The 20,261-nt window shown below is 38.9% G+C and overlaps 1 protein-coding gene across 1 annotated transcript in view; it reads left to right on the top strand.

Annotated features, from left to right (window-relative positions):
• LOC132240154 (ADP-ribose glycohydrolase MACROD2-like) overlaps positions 1–17,981 on the top strand; it is a 619,136-nt gene extending 601,155 nt beyond the window's left edge. Inside the window, exons 5-6 of the mRNA XM_059707493.1 lie at positions 16,820–17,036; positions 17,909–17,981. Of these exons, the coding sequence (XP_059563476.1) occupies positions 16,820–17,036; positions 17,909–17,981 (290 nt within the window). The remainder of the gene's footprint in view (positions 1–16,819; positions 17,037–17,908) is intronic.
• The last annotated feature ends 2,280 nt before the right edge of the window (positions 17,982–20,261 follow it).

Here is a 20,261-nt window from a genome sequence, read left to right as displayed (position 1 = left end):
CTGGAATGGCCAGTTTGGGGTCCACAGAATGAGACCCGACTTTCAACTTGTTTGGACTGCTGTTGGGCTGCTCAGGAATTGAGGGCTACTGGACAGCTTCAAGGGGGAGAGCAACAGTCCTGGGTGGAAACTCCTGACAAAGTCCATTGCAGAATGATACCTGGAAGCATCTTCACCTGCTTCAAGCAATGTGGCCGGAATGCCTTATCAGAATGTGAATCTGCTGCTTTGCTCTGCAATAACAGCACGTCTGTCTCTTGCCATCATTCATTCCCTGGGTTTGAAACTGTTATCGCATCCACGCTGCTCCCTACTTAGCTGGTGTTGCTTGTCAGCACTCCTGCAGAAAGCACAGAGTCTCCTAAATGTTCTCCCTAAGCCCAGCGTGTGGTATTAAAATCAAGGAAGCTCAGACATGTCTAAAAGGAACTGAAGTATTGCATCTAGCCTTGCCAATCCACTGATTAAAATTCCTGCCAAGTGTTACATTATGCACAGCTTCCTTATTTTGGCTGTAAATTTCACTGCGCATTATTCAGGATAAGAAAGTTTGTACTTTTTATTTCATAAACCCTCATAATAAACACAGCTTTCTTCAAAACCTTTTGAGGTGTTGGATGTGTGCGCTGTTAAATATAGGGCTCCTTTGTGGAGCACAGCACACGTGCCTCATTTTAACTTCTCCCCTAAGTATTTCATGGGGGGAAATGGTTCCGCTAGGGATAAAGGAAAATAGACATTTTGGTGAGCTGCAGGATTATCCAAGGCATGGCTTTATCCTCTCTGAAGTGTCTTTTCTATGAACTTGAAGAATGAACAAAACTTTCTTTATTGGCATAGAGAAACCCATCCCCTCCCTCTCGGCTCCCACCACTGGTCAGCCCTGTATTTTTTAAATTTAATGGGGGAGTATGTGAGTCAAAAGTTCTCATCAAAGAGACCCTTCTCTAACAGAAAACTCTGTGACATTTTCTTCACATTCAGCTGCCATTCTGGGGCAACGTCTCAGAGAGGGAACGAATAGGTCGAGAGGGAATTTGTCCAGAAGAGACCATACAATAAGCGCTTTGGCCCTGGTGACCGGGTCTGGAGTGGAAAAGAGAAAGCAAACAGAAAGTTTTGCTCCATCTACTCCTGCAAATGTATTTTCCTTTGGCAGCATCCCTGCAGGAGGGGGTCACCTCTGAGAGTCTGGAGGTGGGAGCCTCCATGACATTCAAATAACAAGTGCCTGGGATTTGGGGACTGAATACCCACCGCAGGTCTGATGAGCACCAAGGCCCTCCTGTAGGTTCCACATGGCAGATTGCTGCATTCATTCCCAACGGATATCATTCTTAAATGCTTCCCCCCCCCTGCTAAATGGATACATTCTCTGGAGTGGCGGTGGGGGCTGGGGAATAATCTGAACCTCTTTATTTAGAAATATTTTAGATGAATACATAGCAATGCAACTGTAGTTATTGAAGTCATATGTGACACTATGCATTCTGTTCCTATCAGTATTTAGGTTAAATACTTTTTAATATGAAAACTTAGTTTAAGATATGATGCTTATTTTACTCTTTCAGAATTTTTTACTAACTTATTTTCATGAATATTTTGGGGGTCAAATATTCATCAATGCAGGCACATATATTGAATTTTTTTTACTGGATATAAATTTCATCAAAATTATGAACTACTCTATTGAGTATGAGTAGATTTTTTTTCTATTTAAAATAAAAAGGGGGGATAAGTTGTGAAATACAGGGGGAAAGTAACCTTTTCTGAAAATTATTTTTTAATAAGTGAGGTCAACTTTTTATTTAATAAAAAAAAGTAAAAAAGAGAGAATAATATTATTTCCTGACAAAAGGACCAAAATGTTCTTTGCCCCTAAGTTTTTTCTTCACATAAGCTTATTCCCCAATACTCCTCTCAACAATAAATTATGGCAGAAGAAAAAGTCGCTGTTTGGGTTGGGGCAATAAGTGCCACCTGCATTTGTGGACTTTGAGGAAAAGGGCTGCATGTTGTTCATCTCCTCAGACCTACAGATGCCTTCGTCCTTTGAAAAGTCAAGCAGAATGAGTTGCTGAGTTCATGAAAACCAAGATTTTTTTGTGTGTGCCTCAAGATTTTTTATTTTTGCAAATACATTTATACAGACTGGCTTTTACCATTTTCCTTTGGACAGCCAGGTGAAAGTTCAGAGAGATTTCATTTTCTCTCCTGAAGATTTTTAATTCTTTATCATCTCACCCAAAACCATTAGTACTTTCTGGAGCAAATGAGAATATAAACCCCAAAATTGCATATTAACTTCTTTCCTAGGAAGACAATGAGGAAAAAGGATTTAATACAGTTCAAGTTTAAAAGCTGAATTCCTTGAGGAAAAATCACCTTTCTCCATAGGTCTCATTCTCTGAGAACAAATGAAGCCGTCCTGGAGGCACTTGTTAATATTGTCCTACATCATTCCTAGTTCTGAGCTTGTGTCCCCTGCCCTGGAAAGTTTCTGATAGAAGAGGAAATATTAAAGTTGCCTCATTTATTTCTCAGAAAGAGGAGGTCTCCTTGCCTCTGCATTTTTACTTGACCTGGTCTCTATTAAGATTTTTCCAGGCTTCCTCTGGACTCCTTGGCAGTCTCTCAGTGGGAGGTCTGTGTCACGTGTTCTCTCCCCTGCTCCAGCCCCTGGAAGCCCTAGAAGTCTTAGTTATGTGTGAGCGCATCTCCATCCACATTGGCCAGACTGGTGCCTAGACTGGTATTGCCTGCTGGGAGCTCTTCTGCTTGGAACATGGTATCTTTTGATTTCTTCCCTGATCTCATTGTTAACCTATTCATTGTTTATAACATGTTATTTAGCCTCCATATGTTTGTGTGGTTTTTTTGTAGTTTTTGTCTTTATGATTGATTTCTAGTTTCATACATTATGGTCAGAGAGGATACTTGATATGATTTCAGTCTTCTTAAATTTATTGAGACTTGTTTTGTGGCCTAACATATGGTCTATCCTGGAAAATGTTCCACGTCACTTGCAAAGACTGTATATTCGGATGCTCTGAGGTGAAATGCTCTAAAAACATCAATGAAATCCATGTGGTCTAATACGTTATTTAAAGCTGTTCTGATTGATTTATTGATCTTCTGTCTGGAAGATCTATCCATTAATACCAATGGGGTGGGGAATTTACCCTCATTCAGACTGTCTCTGTGGATTTTCAGAGAAATGTGGTCCTCACTATCTTCTTTGGAGCCTTTAGTAGCATCTACCTTGAGTAAATTCAGTCTTATTGGTGATGGAAATGTGTCCCCCTGGTGAGAGCTCATGAAATCTAGGCCATCTTAAGGTCACATGGCCACCAGATTGGCACATTCTAGGTTTTTCCAGCTGCTACTTTTTCTTTAGTGATATGGTCAAGACTGCCCTGACCCCTCCAATGAACTGTTGGCAGTTTTGTCTACTATATTGTCCCCTTTCTGAAGTTTTGTCATCTCAGAATTTCCTAATAATTAACACTTTTTTTAATGATCAAAGGAAGTTTCTTACTCAGAATTTCAAGGAACATGTCTCAGCTAAATTAAACATATGCTTATATTTAAAATGGCATTATGCTCCAAGTTACAGATAATGCTTACACAAGACAAGCCCATTAACAAAAAAAGTTTTCTCTCATTGCATGAGAGGTAATTCAAAGCTAATGTGATACCTCCATAGATGCCATCAGAGATATAGGCACTACAGTCTTACTAAAATGTAACCTTTATGCCCATGCTCACTAAATGGCTACTGAAGCTTGAATACCAGGTTTTAGTCTTATGCATGAAAGTAGAAGAGTGGGAAAAACAAATAATAATAATATTAATATTAATAATAATAATAATAAATTAAAAGATCTGTGTGGGTATATCCTCTGTAAGGAGGTTGCTTGGAAGCCCAGTCAATGCCATCTCCTTCCATCTAATTTGGTCACTCATATCTTTTTCATCTTTGAAAGAGCTACTACTGGTAAATATAGATATTTAGTTGGTCATATAGCCACCAAAATCAATATAGGGATTCTGTTAGTAAGGGAAATGAGAATTGGTAATGAATAGAAAACCAGTAATGTTTGTCATAATGACTTGAAATGCATGGGTTAGGTCTTAAAATTATTTGTTTACCATGCTGTGAGCATCAACTCAAAATGTCTTTATCAGAATCTGATTAGGATGTTAATCAACATGACTTTTTCACTCTCACATCTACTAATGAGATAGAGCTGACTGATTTTTTAAGAAAAAGTTTGTGAGGTCTACTGTAGCTATTTCTGAGAAATAGTTCCTTATTCTTACTTGGAAATTCAAGTTCAACAGGATAAACAAAAATTGCTGTTTCTTGTGTACCTGCACAATTAGTTAAGGTGCTAGATTCTCTAGGACATGGAAATGTTGCCTGAATTTTAAAGAACAATCGCTAAGCTTTTGGATTAGAGATGAAGAAAGCTAGGTATAAGACCCATAGCTGAAAATGGCTCCAAGTTCCTGAACTAAGACATGTGTTGAAGTTTATTCTATTACATTTATCATCTTCTCCTGGGATCATAGCCTCATAATGGTCATTGTGAAATTGACCAGCAAGACCAGGAGGTTCAGAAGAGAAGTTGCTTTTTCAGTCAGCCCAAGGTTGTTTCAAATAGCTAAATTCCTCACATCTGTAAAGCTTCAAGATGTGCATTTCCTTGTCATTGTATTGTATTTTCTCACAGATTATTTCTTTTTTTTTCCCTAAAGGAAACACTGATGCTATTCACTACCTGACACATAAATCTTTCATGCAGCCTATAGGTGACCTCTAATGGAATCAACTTTTTACCCGATTACTTCAACTATATTGCTTTTTTCCTCCCAAGAGTTTAAGACAGCTATTTAACCTTATTCCTTTGTGTCTTCACTTGAGAGTGGTTTCTGGCTTTGTATCTTTTCTGATGATAGTGGCTAAGTATATTAGTTAGCTCTTTCTGTGTAACAAACCACCTTCAAATTGTAGTGGCTTAAAGCAATAGCTATTTATATAACTCATAATTCTATGGGTTTGTCACAAGCTAGATAGTTTTCCACATCTTAGCTGAACTCACTCATGTGTTTGTGCTCAGTTGCCAGGAAAGTTGAGTGCTGGCTAGTCTAATATGGTCTCAGCTGGGATAGCTTCTCTTTGTCCCATGTGCTCTCTTGTCCTTTAGTAGGCTGGCCTGGGCTTATTCACCTGGGAGCTGAGCGGAGTTCCAAGAGAGTGAGCAGCAGTGTGAAAGGCCTCTTAAGGCTTAGGACTAGAACTGACATAGAGTAACTTCTGCCTCATTCTGTTGGTCAAAGAAAATTAGATACTAGATACAAGACCAGTCTGCCTTCAAGGGGTGGCAAAACAGATGACATATCTTAATGGGAAAACCTATAGAGTCACATTGCCATGGATGAGAATAATTCTGCAGTTTCAGCGGGAGAAAGATCTACTACACTAAGACTCTCAGTACTTACGCAGGCACCACACAAGTGTTACTTTATTCAGTTACAAGGTAGGTATTAATATGGTACCCATTATGTAGAGGCAGAAACTCTAAGTGACAGAGACTGACAGTTTGGTTCTAGAGTACTCTTAATCACCATGTCTGTTGGCACCACTTTTTTTATTGTGCACCTCTTTCAGTACCTATTTGTTTATGTGGACTTATAAGTATGTGTGTGTTTATTTATAAATTATATAAAAGCACCATCAGTCTATATGTTAAATATTAGTAAACTTTAACCTCATAAATTCTGAATATCAAAAAGTGAGAATATATTCTTCCATCTTCTATGTGAATATCCATTAGCCTTACTTTGGAGACCATGCACCAGGGACCTGTTCTTGCCCAAGGCATTTCATGATTATCATATCTCAGAGTGCAGCAGTGCCTAATCAAAATTCTACTGGATTTCACTTCTCGTTCTGGCTAATATTTCCTGCTTTAAGTGAAAGCCGTTGAGGGCTGGGGGTATTTGGCTATTTGATTAGAACGAGTGGAGGAAGATGAGGACATGGCTCTAATTAAATGAAAGGGTTGTCTTCTGATTTATGAGAGCCAGGACTCAAGAGTTCTTATATCCAGTGAATGCTCAGATTACTCACCATAGACTATAAACTGCTCACCACTTTCTTGAGCTTTGATAAGAAAGCAAGATTGCATGGAGGAGTGATTCTCAAAGTTCTCAGTTGGCAGTATGTATCTCTGTTATCTGTGGAAGTTATTAAATGCAGACTCTAAGGTCCCACTGCCAGAGAGACTGTTTCTATAGATTTGGGGTTGGTCTAGGACTCCGTATTTTTATCAGACTCCCCAGCTGATATTCACCTCACTTTGAGAGCCATGAAACTTAAATTATATCAGCCACTTAATGGGTGGATGAACTTAGCCATCTTTTCTTGCATTTGTTGAGTTTCTTCAGCTACAAAGTGGGAAAAATAATAAAGTTCAAGACCAACTTGCAAAATTGTTTTGAGAATTAAATAGGTGGTAATTTTGTCAATGGGCTTTATGAACTGTAAAGAATTAACATGTGCATACTCCCAAAAGGTTTGTCGATTTATTAAAAGATGTATTCTCTATATAAGATATTCCATATATTGTTGATTATGTTTTATTTTAGTGAAAATATGCTTCCAAGACTTTCTGTCCTAATTGCTTGGCTCGCTATGGGAGAGACCAAGGTTTATATCCCTTTGCATTAATGGAGGTAGGAGAGAGGAAGGACTTAGAACACAGACTTTAAGTTTAGGCAAACATGAGCTCTGATCCCAGCTCCAAAATGATCTTGCATTAGTTTCTTAACTTTTACTTCTTTATTATTTAAGTAGTCATATAACAGATCCTACCTGTAAAATGTGTTATGATGATTAAGTGCAATAGCCTAACCAATATGTATTATACATTTGCAACATGTCAGGCATTAGACAAAGTGCTTGTCATATATTAATTTACTTACAAAGCACCTGTGATTTTGAATAGAGGTCGTATGAGATGCCTGTTTTACAAATGAGGAAATCAAAGCACAGGGAGCTGGGTGGTGGGGCTAGGATTCAAACCTCTAATTCTGACTCCAGAACCTTCCTGCCTCCCTTGGCAACATGGCCTCTGGTAAGGTGAAAACTGGCACGTCGGCATGCCAGAAGGCCCCCAATAAATCCTCAAAGATGGGACATATTATCATTATTTGATTTCCTTATGGCTTCTTTCAGAATGCTTTGTTTAAGGTAGTTATTTAATAAATTTATGTTGATTTGATTTAGAAAGAACTCCTTTGTATCCTCTTGGGCTTGTAGGAGATATATTCAATGAGAGAGCCTCTTATTTTTTCAGGCTAATATGATTTGTGTGGCTGCTTTAGATTAAGTTACTGTCTTTTATTTACAGAAGAAGATTAAATGAATGTGTGTGCATCTAAGAACTTCAAAATCCCCCTGCTAAAAATGGTTTAGAAAATTATCTTTGTAAGACAAGGAAGAGACCTCATAGGACCAACATCTGAAATAACTGGATTTCACTAAATAGTGCTTTTAGTATTTTTCCAAATATGTGTTTAGAATTCCTGTTTTTTGTTTTTTTGCTAGCCCTTACAATCCCTGGTCCACCATATCTGATGATTCCTGTTCAGTGCTTTGTGGCTTGTTTTTTCTCTACTGTTTTCAGGATTAATTTATTTATTGTTTATAACATGGGAAGCTTTACCTGAAGAATACTGGTTGGAATTATGAGGTAAAATAAATCTTAGGCCAGAAAAATTGAAGCAATTTTATGCTCCATCTCTTTTTTCTTTATTTTAGCTATTTAAATAGTGACATAAAGACTATCCCCAAAAACTATTCTCAAAATCTTAACCCCAAGGTAAAATTGACGAAAGTGAGAAACAATTTCCCCCCAAGCACAACTGAAACTCATCTTTCTACCTCACTCTCAGACAGTCTAATTCTCTGGGCTGTCGTGTAAGGAAACTAAAATAAGATGGCCTAATTAATAGGCTGAAGGCTTCTGCATTCAGCTTTTGTTAGAAAACTGGAGGAAATATGCTGGGAATCAAAGGCCCCTGTTTGAGTTAACCATCTGCCTGCGAGCAGTTTGCTGCTGTCGGGATGGTAAATGACAGGTGTGTCAGCGCAGCAAAAGGCCTGTTTTTGGAAGAAGCTGCAGCCAGCTTCCTCTTAGCCCTGTGAGTGACCTCAGCGATCATTCCATTACTGGTTGACCATAACCACAAACAGTTTTCAGGCAGGCCTCAGCCTTTTTCTTCTACTGGTTGTAATCACAAAGTAGAGGGAACAGCTATGTGACTAATTAGGACAGGCTGGCTACAGTGCTCATAGTCTAGTATGACTAAGGCTCTGAGGCATACCTAAGGGAAGGAACTTGGCCAACATGATATGTTCATTCTAGTAGTAAAATCTGATTTTTTTTTTACATAAAGGTTTAAAAAGTAGCAGTAATCAAGCTGACTAAAAGTTACCATTACCATATTTACAACAGAAGTAAAATATATTAGTCAAGGTAAACTGCTATCACCAACATACCCAGATCTCAGGGACTTTATATGATAAAGGTTTATCTAGCACTTGGTTGACAGCCCATTATGGGAAGTAGGGGCGGGGGAGCTCTGTTCCACAGAGTTATTTAGGGATTCAGATACTTTCCACTTAGATTCTGTACTACTCTGGATCTTCTACATCCAGCCTGCAGACAGTGGACGATCATGTGGAGGAATGAAGACTGCATGCAGGATTTTTAGGGATTGGATGATGTAGTTAGGCAAGTTTACTCATAAACCTTTAAACAGAACTCAGTCTTGTTACCCTACATAACTATAAGGGAAGTGCTCTCTAGCTATATGCCCAGGAAGAAAAATAAATGAGGTTTGGTGAGATATTTATTTTTGGCATTTAGTTGTCTTTTTTTCTTTGGTTGGGTAAGAGGCATAGACCAGTGGTTCTCAACCTTGGCTGCACATTAGAATCACCTGGGAATCTTTTTAAAATCATGATTTCTGGGCCTCATCCTCCGGGAATTCTGTTTCTGTTCCAGAGGATGAGGCCCAGAAATCAGGATTTTAAAAAGATTCCCAGGTGATTCTAATGTGCAGCCAAGGTTGAGAACTACTGGCATAAACAGTCATCTTGCTCTCTGGAAAACTGTGTTCAACTTTTCTTCTTTTGATCTTGGGTTTGTTTTTGGTTGGTGGTGGTGGTTTTTAGTTGTAATCGGGCTCAGACATCTTGGGTCAGACTGAACCCATTCAGTGCCAGCCTGAGTGTTGGCCATTTATCCCCATCTGTGAAGGAGGCTGAAGTAGTGCAGCTGCATTGCATCTCACATCTCGCCACTGTTCCTTCGCCGCCTTTTCAGCCTAACACTCAGGGAACTAAGACTGCACCGTGTCTGAGAGAAGCAGATGAATTTCAGATTCTGTGCATTGTTAACACTTTCCTTGCAGAAACTAATTGCTAGATTTGTAACTATAATAGACAACTGTGTATTTGACTTCACTTTTAAATTTCGGATTCTTTGGAATTAACTAGACTGATCACTTTCTTAGTATTATTTAAAAAAAGACACACTACTCTTTCCAACATTTAATTATATTTAATTTAATGCTATAAATGTCAGTTATTAAGATCGCTGGGATATACAAAAGAATGTGCCACCTCCTGTGCCTCCTGGTGCTAGCAGACTAAGGGAGGAGACAGACTTTTTAGCATATAAACAGTCTGCTTTGTTTATATAATAGCATTAAACAATTTATACCTATGAAAATTAGGGTAGAAAACAGAATAGCCCTGGTCAGTGTGCTAAGTGGTTAAAACATTGGCCCATGCACCAAAGGGTCATGGGTTTGATTCTTGGTCAAGGGGAAGTACCTGGGTGCAGGCTCAATCCCTGGCCCTGGTCCAGGTGCCTGAGCAAGGCAATCAATTGATGTGTTTCTATCAGACACTTCTCTCTCTCTCTCTCTCTCTCTCTCTCTCTCTCTCTCTCTCTCTCTCTCTCTCTCTCTTTCTCTCTCTCTCCCCCTCCTCTGCCCCTCCTTTCCACTCTCTAAAAATCAAATGGAAGAAATGTCTTCAGGTAAGGATTAATAAAAACAAAATAAAACAGAATATTATGAGAACATAAAAAATGCATTAGTTTTTCCTATGAAGGTTGTGAATGGTTTTAGAGAAGAAAACTCTGGAACTAGAAGTTGAAAAATGAGAAAGTCCTTGCTAGGCTGGGAAAAAAAAGAGAGGAGTAGCTAGATCCTCTGGGTAGAGAGTACTGTGCAAAGGAACTCTTTGTTTAGGGAATGGTGAGGATTTAGCTGTCCTGAGTTCAGACTGATGAGATGCCAAGGGAGAAAGAGTGGGATGATGTGAGATTAGGCGGGTAAGTTAGAACCACATTTGTGAAGGGCCTAAAAGACCATAATTTAGAATTAAGAGCTTTACAACATAAGACATGAGGAATAGCAAACATTACTTTAGTGGGGAAGTAATAAATCAGACTTGTATTTTAGGAAACGAAGTCTAGCAAAACAATTGACAATAGATTAGAAAAATTTAAACTCTAATATTGAGGTTGTGCATATAAAGAGACTTGTTTTTCTTTCTAATACACAACAACACTTTTAAGCAAGCACAGCATTGATACAATGGATATCATCATCATCGTTTTCTTCCACACACTTTTTCCAAGAGCCATGCGAGTATATAGCTCTGAAGTAATATGAGATCATGATTTAACCAAGCAAAAATGTGGTGTATACTTCCAGCTTCTGATGATGACAGACTAGCTTGTATCAGACTAGCTTTTCTATCAGTATTAATTATAAATTCTTGACAAACTCAAAAAGAACAACAGAAACTGGTTTTGGATGCTAGAAAGCAAGTAAAAGCAGGCTGAAACTAAAGAGGATTCAGTCTTTGAAAGAAGGAAGTCACACTATGTAAGATCCACACTTAAATGACTTTGACCCCTGAGGGTCCTTCCTACCCTACATGGCAAGTGGCTGGTAGAGCTCAAAGAGAAAGCAATAGTTTTATTGGCATTGACAATCATAGGACTGAACTCAGGGTTGGCAAAATAGTTAGGAAGTCATATGAGGATTCAGAAAGAAAAGAGTCACAGAGTGGGGGAGCCTCAAAATCTATATATGAATATAGCATCTATAGAATATATGAATATAGAATCTATAAATGAATATAAACATTTCATTCAACATGATTTTGTTATAAAGTGATGAGGAATAAAAAAGAATTGATTCTGATCCCGGGCCACTACCCATGTGTAATTTGCACATTCTCCCCATGTCTGCATGGGTTCCCTGGGGACTCCAGTTTCCTCCCACATTCCAGAGATGTGCACATTAGGTGAATTGGCTTGTCTACATGTCCCAGCCTGAAAACTGTAAGACAAAGAACCAAATGAAAATCTCAAGAATTGAAAAAATATTTGAAATTTAAAAAAATTGGATGGAACTCGTAACAGATTTAACACAACTCAGTAATAAAACGACAATGAAAAGTAGCAAAAGACATTAACAGACACTTCCAAAAAGAATATATGAATGTCCAATAAGCACCTGGCAAGATACTTAACATCATTAATTATAAGGGAAATGCAAATAGAAATCATGAGATACCCCTTTATATCCATTGTAACTGCTAAAATTAAAAAAGCTGACAAGACCCAAGTATTGCCAAAATTTGAACTCTTATATATTGATGGGGGTATATATAAGTTGGTATAATCACTTGGGAAAACTGTATGTTAGTTCTTTATAAAATACAACATATACTGACTCAGTAATTTTACTAATAGATATTTGTTTGATGGACAAAAAAATATAACCACAAAGGACTTTTACAAAAATGAAGATTTATTTGTAGTAGATAAAAACTATAAATACTCCAATGTCCATTTAACAGATTCTTATTGGACAAACCCCTGAATCAGAGAGAGGGGGTGCCTGCTCTCCTCCTTGGCTCTTGTCCATCTCATAAGAAAGATTTCAGATGAGTGACAGATAGCAGCATTGAAGCAAAGCAAGCAAATTTATTAAGAGAGTAAAGCAAGTAAATGTACAGCACAAGTGGGTGTAATCTGAGTACCCCGCCTGGTGGAGGATTAGGGGTTTATACTTTTCTGCCTACAGGTTTCAAGGTTCCTCCGTAGGATACTTTGGCCAATGGACTAGATTTCATGGTCACCCTTTTACTTTGTTGTGGCTTTTCCCAGAATTTATGAGAACATCTGACTTCCCAAGACTGCTGACTTCTTTGTTCAGTGGGTGAGATACACTCTTCTTTTTTCCCTCTTCCCCTCCTCCCACCTTTGCAGTTCCAAGGTGATTTAAGCTATGTCTGAACCATTTTCTCTCAAGTGCCCTTGGTTGGGGAGATAAGGTCTTGCGTTTCACAAGCTAGCTACAAGTTGGCCTTGATTAATTTTCTTTTCTAAGCTTCCCTATTCCACTTGCCCAGGAATTTTCCTAACTTCTTACTATCCTGACATACAGATAAAGAAATTATGGTATATTCAACAATGGAATATTACTCAAGAAGAAAAAGGAATGACGTGCTAATCCATCCAACAACACAGATGAATCTAAAAAAATTTGCTAAGTGAAAGAAGTGGTCACCTCCTTCCCCCTCTCTTATATGAAGGTTGAAGTTATGTACCAGGCAAAACTTAGCTATGGTGAATGAAATTAGAACATAGGGTTTCTCTGGGTGCTAAGAAGGGAAATTTGTTGGAAAGGACAAAAGATAGCTTTTTGGGTTGATGGAAACATTTTGTGTCTTTATTGACATCATGGTTACTTGAGTTTATAATTTTGTTAAAACTCATCAAAACTGGAAAACCCGTGCATATGATTGTTTGTAAATTATAACTCATTAATAGAATTGACGTGAATTAAAAATTAATGTAATGTAGTGGTTCAATATGCCACATGCAGGAATTGAGGTAAGACTGTCTGATTCAATTCCTGAAGGCAGTGAATTATAATGTTAAAAGCATGATTGCTCTGCCTCTGTATCTATTATTGTTCAAAAGTTTATAATGGTCTCTATTGTCCATGAATGAGTGAGATCATGTGGTACTTTTCCTTTATTGACTGGCTTATTTCACTTAGCAGAGCTGCCTCAAACAGATTGTCAAACTGCAGTGGGAAGGCCGGGGAGGGTTGGGGGGCAGGAGGTAGGGGGGTAAGAGATCAACTAAAGGACTTGTATGCATGCATATAAGCATAACCAATGGACATAAGACACTGGGTGATAGGGGAGGCTAGGGGACTGTCTAGGGCGGGGGGATAAAATGGATACATATGTAATACCCTTTGTAATACTTTAAGCAATAAAAAAAAAAAGCATGATTGCTATATCAAATAAACCTGAAGTTTTGAATCACATTGCCAATATTTTGTGAATGTAGGCAAGTTACTAACCTCTGCTAAATTCCTATAAAATGGAGATAATAAAGTTAGTATCTACCTTAAAGGTTGTCCTCATTATAATGCCTGGCACATAGATGCACTCAATACATTTAAGTTATAGTCATTATTATTAAATAGCTCTTTAGCTAGACTTTCAGCAGAAAGGAATGCTGGTATAACCTTGAAGGTTTCGAGAATTAGATATCTATAAAACTGCATTAGGCTACAATCTAAATAATGTAGACAATATGTGACAGCATATGATTAAGTACACTAGCGAATCCCATTTTAGTTATCCATTTAAAATTGAGTAACTCATTATCTCTTTGCTAAGAAAATATGTTCACTTTAAAATGCTTGAAGTAGTTGGCTCAGTGTTAATAAGCATCGACTTATTAACCAGGAGGTCATAGTTCGATTCCTGGTCAGGGCACATGCCCAAGTTGTGGACTTGATCCCCAGTGAGGGATGTGCAGGAGGCAGCCAATCAATGATCTCTCTCATCACTGATGGCTGTATCTCTCACTCCCTCTCTCTTCCTCTCTGAAATCAATAAAAATATATTTTAAAAAAATAAAATACTTGAAGTACTTATTAGGGTCATTTTTTTCCCTTAATAGTCTCACCTTCTGTTTTCTATCTCATAATCACTTTTTACATTTTGGCATATATTTTTCCAAAACCATATATGTATTTGTATATAAATTGTATATGTATATAAGTGTGTGTATAACTTTATAAATGAAAATGTGACTATACTATATATACTCTTGTAAATGGCATTTCACTTAGAAATATTTTCATGTTTATAAATATTTACACATAGAGTTGGCCTGTTATTTTAAACTAGAGGCCTGGTGCATGAAAATTCATGCACTGGAGCGGGGGAGCCGTCAGCTCGGCCTGTCCCCTCTCACAGTCTGGGAGCCCTCAGGGGTGGGAAGTGACCTGGCGATCAGGGGAAGGCGATGCCCCATCACACCTCTGCTGCTGCCACTGCCAGCAGTGCAAGCCTTGGCCAGCCCTGGTTACCAGAGCCTCGGGCGGCCCTGGGTAGCTGGGCAGCCGCTATCTGAGGCTTGCCTGCACCTCGGGCCAGCCCTGGGCCGCTGGGGGGCTGAGGACGGGTTGGCCACACTGCACGCCTGCCACCCACCCTGGCAGGGCTGAGGGGATTGGACGCCACCATCTTAGTGATGGCATGATGGTCAATTTGCATAGTCCCTCTTTATTAGATAGGATAGCTATATAATAGTTCATTGCATTGATAAGTCTTTTGATTTATTTAACCACCTCCTTAACTGAGTAATTTCCAGTTTTCACTACATGAACAACTTTAGCCTATCTCTTACTTACATCATGTGCAATTCTGTCATTTCATAGAATATATTTTAAAAAGTAAAATTGCTATAAGAAAGAGTTTGAACAAAATACATCAAAATTTATTTTGTGAGAGGAAATTATGTGTGTGAGTATGTGTGTGCATAAACAGTGAAAACATGAAGAGCAGAATTCTGAGTTGTCTGGGTGGTAATTGGTGGTTTTCATATTCTGCTTGCTTCTTTATATTCCTCAGTTTTAAACAAGGAAAAAAGTTATTTTAATATTTACATAAAATTTCCACTTAAGGAGTTTAAGGTATTAACTACCATAGTGGGGCACATGCACTGTACACACTGAGCCCAGCATTATTCACGTTCCACCCATGGCCATGGGCAGCAGTGTCTTTATGGGCACTGATTTCTAAGAAAACTGGAGCTTGAGCATCACATGTCTGATTAAGAGACTGGATCTTCAACCAAAGGACTTGTATGCATGCATATAAGCCTAACTAATGGACACAGACAACAGGGGGGTGAAGGCATGAGTTGCGGAGGTCGGGGGGGGGGGGCAGGTATGGTGGGATAAGGACACATATGTAATACCTTAATCAATAAAGAAATTTAAAAAAAAAAGTGTCTGGATCTTAGTATAGGTTTTCTGAAACACTGTGGTTTAGAGTAGCCTGGAGTGATGTCATTTTTTTTTTTTTTGTGAGTGTCTTTGAGGCCCAGGTTCATTCTCAAACTTCAGAGATATGCAAGTAGTGGTGTAGGAAAGCCTGGAGGAGCCTATTTCCCTAGGAGGCTTACTCAGCCAGAAGTGATGTCTTCAAGGCAGTCAGTGGTCGCAAAGCCACTGGGACATTCAAAAAGTTTTATGTCCCTCAATGACAATCTCTCGTCAAATATCCAGCTTCCTTTCAAAATAATGACAATAATGATAATAAATCCATGATCAATTATGTGGTGTTGTGAACTGTGGAGAGAGGGGGACAGTCTTCAGACCCCTAATATCCTGATATATTTTCACATTTGTACAATCTTGTGTTTCCTTTCTGTCCAAGGACCCCATTCAAAATCAACTAAGAACCCAAGTTCTCAATGTCCTGACTTATGTGCCTGTGGTCTTATAGCTCTCCTCCACCTGTGCATTCACTCCCAATCCAGCCATGCAGTTTTCATTTCCAAAAGTATCCAATTTGTGTTTTGAAAAGGTGACTCTTACTGGGGTGGGGGGGACAGATATGATGGGGAGCAGGATGGGAGGCCAGACAGCAATGAGACCTGCAGTTGGGGAGCCTGCTCATTTAGCAGAGCAGGAGCAGTGGCAGCCAAGTTCTGTTTCAGTCCCTGTCCAATCAGGGTGGTTCTATGGGTGTTTATCACAACCTAAGCTACCCTTGCCCATCACTTTTTAGTGCCTTGTTGGACACCCCATAGCAGCGCAGTCATGGCTGTGTCATACTGTTGTGGGGGTGAAGTGGGGAGGAGGAACACAGAGGTCTGATTCTTGCTTTGATTAGTTTTAACTCTACTGTCTCGGTTTTGAGGTGTGTACAAATGTTCTAGAGTGCTTTCCTCACTTTCTTCTCGGCTGTTTTTTGTCTGTGTTTTGAAGGCAATGCTTACCAGCTCAGAAACAGAAGTGTTAGTATTTCTTCCCAACCTTGTGTTTAGTGACATGGACTTGATAGTTTGAAATGGACATGAGAATAATTACATCATGAAATTGCAAAATGCTTCAAATAATGGACTCTCCCCCCCCCACCTCAAGAAGATATATTTTTTAGCGTTTAGTAGCATACTACTTCTAAAAATCCTTCTCACGCCCTGTACTCTTTACCCCCGCACACACACGTAGGGTAGGGAAGGGGAGAACATAGTGTTTGAGGGATTGGACACCATGGTTTTCTTCTGTGGGCTAAGGTGATTTCCAATAGGAGCAAACTGGGTTACTTTTCTCTTCCTTTATCAAATTTTTCGCTTATTTCCAAAAGGCCAACAATGAGCTAACTTTCTTCTCTCTCCCCCAGTGGATGGCTGCATTCACAGAGCGGCTGGCCCCTGTTTGCTGGCTGAATGTCGCACCCTGAACGGCTGTGATACTGGGCATGCGAAAATCACATGCGGCTATGACCTGCCTGCAAAATGTGAGTACAACTCTTTTGAACACTGTTTCAGAATCCGAGGAGCATTCTTGCCTCGTTTTATTTCTCAGGTGTGTAACTCGGGAAGGAAATGGCAGTGGCGGTATTTAATTAAATGTGCTTATATTAACGTTTTGTACCTGGTAATAAAATGTGTTTTCCAAATATCTAAGGGAATTTCGTTTAACTATAGGTGTTTTCTGTTCAGACCTTCGACAGACGGTCTCTGAAATAGAGAAATAAAAATATGAGCAAAAAATATATTATAGTATTTAAATGCCATTGAGTGACAGCTTCTGGAAACGATGCCAATTTCTTATTCCTTGTTCAGGTTTCTTGATTGTGGATGTGTTCAGAGCAAAGGAGATCAAAGTGATGTATTGTGTTTTCAGCTGCCATGTAAGGGCTGATTGGCAATTATAGCCAAGGCACCTGTCACACTTCCCTTTCGGGGAAAAGCCAGTGGAATGCGGTTGTCAGTGTGAGAATGTATTTGCGCTTTGAATGTGGAATGGTCAAAATTTCCATTATATTTGAATAGAGAGAAGTATTGCATTTGATTGACCTTGTTGGTTAGTCATTTAGCCAACTGGGTAGGGTGGTGTGGAATGAGACCAGTGAGAAGGAAACTGGCTAGAGGCACACGCTCTTTTTTTAATCACATTGTCTTCAAGGCCTGGGGCTCGAGGTAGAGAGTTTCATTGCACAGTTAAGGGTGCGCATTGATCCAAAATTGAGGCACTGATTAATTTTTTATTCCATGTACCTGCTTCTTATGATATTGCCTGGATCTGGGCGTACATTTTATGTGAAAGTAAACACACGATACAGTGTGCAGATAATGTGATGTAGAATTGTGCCCCCGAAACCTATATAATTTTGTTAACCAGTGTCACACTAATAAATTCAATAAAAAAGGAAAAGTATGACATGGATTTTAAAAAAATGTAATGCTGGTTTTCGTTTTTGTTTTAGCACTGGAGAAAACGTGACTAAAAAGTTACAATCTGTAGGAGACTCTTTGGTCTTGTACAGGCAGGTTGTGTAAGAATGGATTTCCTGTGGATCTGTGCGAGGAGAGAGAGAGTGTTACAATGCAAAGATTACTTGAAAATAGGTTTAAATCTGAGGATTTTTAGTAAATAGTAATATACTAAAAGGGTATTTTTCTTTATAAATGCTATAATACTACATTCTATGTTCCTCACAGTGGGTTGCTAGTGAAAGTATATCAACTGTATACTGTTTAATTTTCCCTTTCATGACTTCTCATTTTTTTTTCTTTGTTACTGTTTTAACCTTGTGCCAAATGCCCCCTCACTCCTAGTTGGATGATATCTTTATGTCAAATAAGATCCTTTCTGTACATTGTGTTCAGAGAAGTTGTCCCTATGACTCAGAGAACCTGAGTATTAAAGGTGATTTCATTTCTAGTTTTATGTGACCCAGTGTTTATTAATATTGGTCATTCTTTCTTGTTAACAACATAATACCTTTGTGATATAGTTAACCAATACCATCCTGAGAGCAAGCAGATGATCAATTAGTTTTAGACTTGTATCTGTCCTTAAACCAGAGAATAAGGCCTGGTTCCCTATTGATTCACTACTTTTTTATATATATTAACCCTACCAGACCGCTGTACCGATTTTTCGGTAATTTCCACACAAAGGTGGAATATTGGTGCTAGATGAAAGGTAGATGAAAGGTAGACCTATTTTCTACAATGTCTCCAAGTTCCATCTCATTCTAACCATTTGTTTGCATGTAACTAACATTTTTCTATATCATGTTGTTTTTTTTTCTCTTTAATGCTCAGGAGCCCAGGTATAGGGGACAATTAGGTTCAGGGCCTCAGGTCTGGTAGGATTAAAGCACATATCAAAAATTCTTCAGCTCTGAGATTTCTGAAGACAAGTAACCTTGGAATTTCTAAATATGATCAAATGAAATGGTGGCTCTAGTGTATGGATTGACACTATGACAATCTTGTTTAATGTGCTTGCTCTTGTCTAACATCTCTTTAAATAACCAGTTCAGCTTAGTTCAGGGTTGTTGAAGAATTGTACAATGCCAGGCCCTGAGGTACAAAGGTCAATACTACCAATACACGAGCCGGAGGAATTCTCTGATCGAGTCATACCTTTGAACTAAGGTGCGGCTTTCTTGCACATCCCAGGGCAGGTGAGACAAGAAATCTAGACATGAAAAGTCCTCAGGACTCGATACAGAATCCCAGTGAGCTGAGATGTGAGAGCCTGGCACGCCTTTAAGTCGCTGCACACAGCCTACAGGGCATGTCTTGTAAAAAATGCAAAGGAAATGTAATAGAAATTGCCAGATTGGAATTGCAGTGCCACCTCCTAAAGTCACACATACAGATTCTGTGAATGCCCTGATACTTTTCTGTATTTAGTAAGATTTAACAATTTATTACAACATAAAGAAAAGCAAGGGAGGCAATGCAAGAATGAGTAATAATAGCTTACATTTATATGCCACTTTATAGTATGGCACAGTACTTTCACAAGCCCTCATATTTTAAATTATATTTTTCTAAACATCCTGTGTGTTCCTTTTGCCTTTTCTGCTCCCTGAGAGACGTTTTCCTTTCTCACCAATTTGGTTTATCCATTTCAGAGTCATTAGCAATCCACAGATGTGCTTTTGTAGAGAGAGAATGAAAAGGGAGCTCATTACACACTGTTTGGGTCATTTTCCCTCCATATTTAATAACTCCATGACAGCTTGACAGCCGAGACTAGCTCCTGTCTGTCCTCTGTGGCAGTGGGTTTATCATTACAGGGCCACTAAAGCCCGTCATCCAGCCACCAGTGATAATATCTTCATGCATCAGCAACGTGTTTGTAAAGTGCTATCATATGGGTTACAGACAAACTGGGTAATTTTGGACCGGTCTTTGCTTCTTTTTTGTCCTGCTTGCTAAATTAATCTATTTATAAATGCTTATATTTGAATTAAATATACTTATGGTCTACTAGAGGCCCAGTGCATGAAATTCATGCACATGTAGGGTCCCTAGCGGCCACCTGCTTCCACTGTGGGAAGGGCCTCCCGACCCCCCGCCTCCTGCCACCTGCAGCCACTGCTGCAGCTGGCCCTGCGCCTCCCCCCTCCTCCCCTGGTCAAACTCCAGGTTGATGGGACAATTTGCATATTAGGCTTTTATTATATAGGATATCCTGATTGGTGGAATGATAAGCCTCAGATATTGAGTTTATGGCTTGGATGTTTTGAATAATTTGTTTTGATGTAAAATATCCAATATTTATTTCTTTTCAAAAGTAATCTGAAGAGTGAAAGAATA

This window comes from Myotis daubentonii, chromosome 8, assembly GCF_963259705.1.
Source record: "Myotis daubentonii chromosome 8, mMyoDau2.1, whole genome shotgun sequence".
Classification (NCBI taxonomy): Eukaryota; Metazoa; Chordata; class Mammalia; order Chiroptera; family Vespertilionidae; genus Myotis; species Myotis daubentonii.
Note: the sequence above shows the minus strand (reverse complement) of the source record. Positions and strands in the feature narration are given on the sequence as shown.